This window comes from Ailuropoda melanoleuca, chromosome 13 (assembly GCF_002007445.2).
Source record: "Ailuropoda melanoleuca isolate Jingjing chromosome 13, ASM200744v2, whole genome shotgun sequence".
NCBI classification, from domain to species: Eukaryota; Metazoa; Chordata; class Mammalia; order Carnivora; family Ursidae; genus Ailuropoda; species Ailuropoda melanoleuca.
In genome coordinates, this window is record NC_048230.1 from 56,638,032 (window position 1) to 56,645,372 (window position 7,341).

Consider the following 7,341-nt stretch of genomic DNA (forward strand, 5'->3'; position numbering starts at 1 on the left):
TGCCTTCAGCTCAGGGCATGATCCCAGAGTCCTAGGATTGAGCCCCACATCAGGCTCCTCCACTGGGAGCCTGCTTCTTCCTCTCCCACTCCCCTTGCTTGTGTTCCCTCTCTCGCTGGCTATCTCTCTCTATGTCAAATAAATAAATAAAATTTTAAAAAAAGATTTATTTATTTGAGACAGAGAGAGAGAGGGTGCACATGCACAAGCGGTGGGGGTTGGAAAGGGAGAAAGAATCTCAAGCAGACTCTGCACTGAGTGTGGAGCCAGACGTGGGGCTCGAACTTATGACCCCAAGATCACAACCCAAGCCGAAACCAAGAGTCAGATGCTCCTTCCACTGAGCTGACCAGGTGCCCCAGAAAGTATTATTTTAAAGCTCACTTCAAAAGCATGTCCTCAGCTCAACACTAGGGCCCCCACCAAGCCCATCTTGTTCAGGAGGGCGCTTTGCTTCATTCACTGCAATCTGATTTGGCCGCCCATAATCCGATATCCAATTACTTTGTTTGGTGTATCAATCTTCCACACCCGAAGAACTTTAAAATAACTCAGGGCAAACACAATGATTTGGTTTTTTCTAAACCAAAGGCTTTCATCTATGAGCTTTTCTTTGCAAGGAGCTGATTTATTTTGTTGTTAAAAATAGATTAAGTCTTGATCTGTTTATAGGAATCTAATGCTGATAAAATTTATGGAGTTGGTTAATAATTTGGATGTTGAAAATTTACCCAAATTCAAGTTACCACATTCCAGAACCTCCTTTTGTTACATAAAGCAAATTTATCCATTTCTCTTTGACATAACTAATGGCCTATTCTTTACATTATATTAATAATTTTAAAGAACCAATAGTCGCCTATCTAATGCATATTAACTGATGGTAATGTTACTGAAATTTTTATTCCAAGTCCAAATTTACATCAACAAATACAGCAGTATTAAAGACATCCAGAGTTGACTTCCTATCTTCTTTGGGGAGGGTAAGAAATGGACAGAAGTTTCTGTATTCACATTTTTAACTCACATTAGTCCCTTTCACATAAACTGTCACATTTTCTGCTAGAAGGCCATTTTCAAACATATGTTTTTCTAAGAAACTATTATTTTCCTCAAATTTTGGAAAAATTAGGAAATAAAAATTTTATATGCTCTAATACAATAATCAAAGTGTGATATTTTTAAGTAAAAACCAATCTCCTCAGCATTGTTTTGAAATATTTTCATAATCTGCTTATAGTTTAATATTCGTTTATTAAATGGAAAGAGTGAAAGACACTGACTTTTCATTTCTTCTTGCCCATTTCTTTTTAAATTATCTGAGGTCAGTAATAACTTATAAGATTTGGGAATTTTTTTTTTTTTTTACATTAAACTTCCTTTTCACTTTCTCTTTGGGTAGATGCACAATAAAATAACAGTTTAAACAAAATCTGGACTGAACATTTTAGAATATTTATGCTTTAGTATCCAGGTGGAAAATTAAAGATTTAATTAGTATGTTTTAACCAAAACTCTCATGACAAATTAAACTCTCAAGTTGAATAAGCTATTGAAAGCAACACTGGTCATACTAATAATATATAATATCAATAACAAGAAGCACCACCAGTTATTTACTGTGGTGGGTGATGTTTTAGAAACATTCTTTCATCTAGTGCAAACCTTCAAACAATCTGAGAGGTAGGATTTTCAGGGGTTTTTTTTGTTTTGTTTTTAATTTTGACTTTGCCCAAAACACACCTGTAGGGGGCAGCGCAGGATTAGACCTACATCTCTCTGAAAGTCCAGGCTCTCCCTGAGGCTAGGCCAAACCTTCCAACCTTCACAATTTTTAATCACATTCACAAAATAACTGATGTATTACTAATATTTTAAGTTGAATCACCTTTTTATTTTTACCTTTTTTTAAAGATTTATTTATTTGAGAGAGAGTGAGCACAAGCAGGGGGAAAGGCATAGGGAGAGGGAGAAGCAGACTCCCCACTGAACTGGGAGCCCCATGACAACGTAGAGGTCATGACCTGAGCGGAAGGCAGACGCTTAACCAACTGGGCCACCCAGGTGCCCCACACTTCTTTATTTTAAGACTTAAATACACTTATAGAAAACTCATAGACAATAGAAAGACATCCCCAACCCCCCTCGCCCCCAAAACACACACACATACATACATACAAACTGGCTTAAAAGCAAGAAGCTTCCACCCAGGCAGAAAGGGTCCCACTGGTAGCTGGAGGACAGAGACCAGAAATGCTGGGGCAAAGCAGGGATGTGGACAGGGGCCAGTGAGGCCGCTCTCCAGGCCGAGGAGCCAAGAATAGGCAGAGTAACTGCGGGACTAGGTGATGGGCCAGAAAGAGCTGGAGGACTGGGAGCAAGGATGAGGACTGGGAACAAGGATGAGGCTCCAGTCTGGTAAGGAGAAGCTGGGCCAGGGAGAGGGCAGGAAGAAAGGGGGGTGAAGGGCTATCAGCTGGGAGCTGAGGCCCAGGGCAAGACACTAAGAGGGGACCCACTGAAGGAGGCAGAGGCCTGAGGAAAGAGAAAGGTCCAACACGGTGAGCTGAGAGAATCAAAAGGCCTGAGGCACGTGTCCCTGCTGTCCCTGGACAGTCTGTGCTCCTACGTGTGTCAGTCTGTGTCCAACAAGAGGAATCAATGGATTGTCTGTACACCACTTAAAACCACCTTAGCCATCACTTCCTAGGCAAAGTAACCCTCTATGGAAACACTAGTTAATAAGCCACACTGCCTGAAACCATTACAGTAGCCCACGGAGCAGGTAGGTCTGCTCCTCTCCCTAAGTCAGTCAGTGTAGTCCAGCTTCTACCCAGCACCCCCGGAGCATCGGCGCAAAGCCACCACTGCTAGGTCCACACCCAAGCTTTTTGGGAGCCTGCCTTACTAACATGGGCAACCACCTAGGCCAAAAGCACCAATGCATGCCTGAGTCTTACCTTGTGTAATGAATATCCTGACTCAAATATAATAGGAGGAAGCAAGAGGAGGAAAAACATATTTGGACGAAACATTTCTTCTTCCTGTAAATATAAAATAGGTATTTTCAGAAGCAGGGAATTGGTGAAGTTAAGAAATAAATCCATCAGTGAAGAGCCACAGTAATTGTTCTCTGAGGCCCCGAAGAAACATGTAATGTTTCTGATGTACCTGATGATACATCAGGAAAAGAGTACCTGATGATAAAACCAAGCAGAAAAAGAAACCAAAAAACACAATAAAACCTGCATTTAAAAATGTAGGACAAGTGATTTTAAAAGGTGACCTGCAAAAGAAACAACAGGATGAACTGCTTCCAAACACACAGTATACGCTTTTCATTACTTTTTTTTTAAATTATTTTTATAGAAAGGAAGGAGGGGAGGGGGAGAGGGAGAGGGAGAGAGAACCTTAAGCAGGCTCCACCCAGCATGGAGCCAGACATGGGGCTCGATCTCACAACCCTGATATCATGACCTGAGCCAAAATCAAGAAGAGTCAGACGCTTAACCCACTGAGCCACCCAGGCAACCCTGCTTTTTATTCTTTACTAAGGAAAGAAGGTTAATTTTAATACAGAAAAAAATTTCAATTAAAATAGAACACTTTGAAAAATAAGTCCACAAATCGAAATCTTCTGGGAAAAAGCTAATGGTAAGCCCTAAAACAATCCACTTGGAGGAAGAGTAAACCCTATACATGTTTAAAACAGCCCTGCCTTTTCTCTGCCTGCCACAGACAACTGTGCCATTTTCCTAAATCTGGGACTATGATGGAATAGTCTCCATCTGATGCCCTTGTGACTTGGGACATGGCAATCAAGCAAGCCCCTTGCCACGCTTTCAGATTCAAGTATTAAGTACCATTAGGAAAGGTATTTCTAGACTATGGCCATCTTTGGAGGGACAAAATAATAATTTCATTTTCTATATTAATATCTCTAATTGTTGGTGTATTGGGGGGGAAAATTCATACTGGTCCTCAAATCCAAAATGACCGCATGTAATACTAAGCCTACTTAATACAGCAAAAATAGGCCCTTTTTCATATGAAAGTTTTCATGCCACAGTCTTGACAGTCAGATTTCTTGTCAAAATCCCTATTCAAAAGAATGGCTAAGTGTATTCTTACGAATGTACAGCTGTTACCATAAAGACTAAAATAAATTCAAAGGCTCAAAATAGAAAGCAAATGATGACTTCTGAAAATGCCTTATTAAGTCTTAAAATAGCTACCCGTGCAACAAGCTCATGACTCAGACTGGGACTATGTGAAAAGAAATGGGCCAATCTCTGTTTTGTGGGGCAACCTATTCTCAGGATTTGTGCAGTGGGACCACTGTATTGATTCTTTTGGAGTTTCAGAAACTAACCCCCACCCCGCCCCGAGAAAAAAAGAGAACCCACCTGCAGTGGGTTGCATGGTGTCCTCCAGGCTTAATTCATGTCCACCTGGAACCCCAGATGTGACCTTCTTTGATAATAGGGTCTTTGCAGATGTAATTAAGGGAAGAATCCAGATGAGATCATACTAGGTTAGGCTGGGCCCTAAAGCCAATGACAGTGTCCTTACAAGAGACAGGAAAGGACACACACAAGGAGGAGGACATGTGAAGACAGAGATGAGAAAGGGGTTACGCTGCCACAGCCAAGCAACACTTGGGACCATCAGAAGCAGCAAAAGTCAATGACAGATTCTTCCCTAGAGCCTGGATTTGCTCCCCAGAGGGAACACTGCCCTATCAACACCTTGATTTCAGATTTCTGGCCTCTAGAACTACGGAAGAATAGTCTCTGTGGTCTTAAGCCCCCCAGTTTTAGTAATTTGTTGTGGCAGCCACAGGAAATACATGTCCCACTTTATAGTGAGCAAACAGTACTACAGAAAGATCCTAGGTTCCTTTTGGCGACATCATCCCCAAAATGGTGTGAGGTGATTTTAGATGGTACATGAGCAGTGTATGTCATATACCACTGAACCCCCCCCCCCAACTGAGACAGTCAGCCCCTTTTGATTCTTTTCCAGTCCCAATTAAGTCAAAGACACTGTAGGTAGGTGTGAGGGCATGTAAAGCCTCTCTCCAACGTGCTGATCTCCCTTTTCAACAGAACAAGCTTGACCTCAGAGGCTTCAGGAGGCCTCTGTACTACTTTGTTTTTATTATATTTATTTATAAAAACAGTATTGGTTTCCCATAGTATTATAGCCTAGTATTATAATGTCTCCTTTAAAATAAACATACATAGTATACCAGTGTTCACAGCAGCATTATCCACAATAGCCAAAAGGCAGAAACACCCCAACGGTCCATCAAGAGAAGAATGGATAAACAAAGTGTGGTATATGCCTACAAAAGGGTATTTATTATTCAGCAACAAAAAGGATGGAAATTGTGACACATGCTACAGTATGAATGAACCTTAAAAACATCACGCTGAGTAAAATAAACCAGACACAAAAGGACAAAAGTTGTATGATTCCACTTACATAAGGTAGCTAAAATAAGGTAAATTCATAAAAACAGAAAGAATAGAGGGCTGCTAAAAAAAATAGAAAATACTAAAAAAAAAAAAAAAGCAAAATAGACTGTGGGGAGGGGGGACTGGGGAGTTGTTTACTAGGTAGAGTTTCTGTCTGGGATGATGAAACAGTTCTGGAAATAGATAATGTGATGATTATACAACATTGTAAACGTATTTAGCCACTGAAATGTACACCTAAAAATAGCTAAAATGATATTTTATGTTATGTATATATTTTACCACAACAAAAGCCTTTAAAAAAACTTCTACAAAAAATACATATACATAAAAAAGCAAGTTGCTTTCAAGAAATAAATAAGTAAGTATATGACCATACAGGTGGAAGGCGGGCCCAGCAGGACAGTCTGGCAGCACAACTACACAGAAAGAACACCGCTCCCTGTTTTTCTGATCTCCCCTCGCTTCCTGCAGCACCTGGTTTCTAAACAGGTGTCCTGCTTCCTGCTTCGGCTTTCCACAAACACCTGTTCCTCCAGGAAGCCTGACCCAGCTATCCCTGCCTAGAAACCTCCCCCTTCTCTGAGGTCAGGCCCAGACTGCCTGAATGACGCTTTGGGCACTCAATTCCATTCACCACCCAACTCTGCTTCACTTGCCTATACCATTAAATATACTATTATTTAACTTGGAAAGTAACGTCCACTGAAAAATAAATTCAACAAAACTGAAGCATATAAAACTCGAAGTGGAGGACAACTTCCCTCCCTCCCCCTATCCCCACTGCTCAGAACAGGGGTCATCAACTCACAGGCTCCCCAGGCCACACAGCATTCCCCAGAGGAGCAGCTGCTGGATCTCTGCGGGACAGCCTGAAGTGAAAAGAGTTTCTGCTTCCTCAAGGGAAGCCAGAAGTTCAGATTTTTATGTGACATTTCCAGCATTTTGTATAGATTGACAATAATTTAAAATAAAACAATTTTCACTTGTTTAAAATCAGGTCCAATTTTGAGCAACTGATTTTATTTTATTTTTTTTAAGATTTTATTTATTTATTCGACAGAGATAGAGACAGCCAGCGAGAGAGGGAACACAAGCAGGGGGGAGTGGGAGAGGAAGAAGCAGGCTCCTAGCAGAGGAGCCTGATGTGGGGCTCGATCCCATAACGCCGGGATCACGCCCTGAGCCGAAGGCAGACGCTTAACCGCTGTGCCACCCAGGCGCCCCTGAGCGATTGATTTTAAATCAAACAAAATGTGTTAGCAGGCTGGATCTACATCCCAGGCTGTACGCAGTAGAGAAAGGGTTGCAGTCCATGTCCCCCGCCCTACAACTAGCCACTGTGAGGGGGATGAAATTGAACAGGTTGTAGTAGGGCAGAGAGATCACTCATTGTGCCCCCGTGGAGCCTGCCCAGTCCCTTTCCCAGCTGAGGGGGGAGGTCTATCATAGGAGGAATTCAATGTGTGTTGTTTTTTTTTTTTTAAAGATTCTACTTATTTATTTGACAGAGACAGAGACAGCCAGCGAGAGAGGGAACAAAAGCAGGGGGAGTGGGAGAGGAAGAAGCAGGCTCATAGCGGAGGAGCCTGATGTGGGACTCGACCCCACAACGCCGGGATCACGCCCTGAGCCGAAGGCAGACGCTCAACCGTTATGCCACCCAGGCGCCCCTCAATGTGTATTCTGAGAATCCACTTAATACATACAATATTTCCTGAAAATTCTTTATAACAGTTCAAATTGTGTGTTAGATCAGACTCTGTGGCTTGTTTTGCAAATTTTATACTCTATGGTTTCATGGGTAAATTAATCCTAGCACCTAGGAGCTGAATCAAAACAGGAGGGGTTTGAATGTGCT

General features: G+C 41.8%; 1 protein-coding gene across 10 annotated transcripts in view; it reads right to left on the bottom strand.

Annotated features, from left to right (window-relative positions):
- SLC9A8 (solute carrier family 9 member A8) overlaps positions 1–7,341 on the bottom strand; it is a 72,032-nt gene that overhangs the window by 39,276 nt on the left and 25,415 nt on the right. For all 10 annotated transcript variants that reach the window (XR_856291.3, XR_004619876.1, XR_002142686.2 and 7 more), the window contains one exon: positions 2,961–3,044. Coding sequence is in view for 7 of the 10 variants with exons in the window: in XM_034641497.1 (XP_034497388.1) it covers positions 2,961–3,044 (84 nt within the window). In the remaining 3 variants the exon portion in view is untranslated. The remainder of the gene's footprint in view (positions 1–2,960; positions 3,045–7,341) is intronic.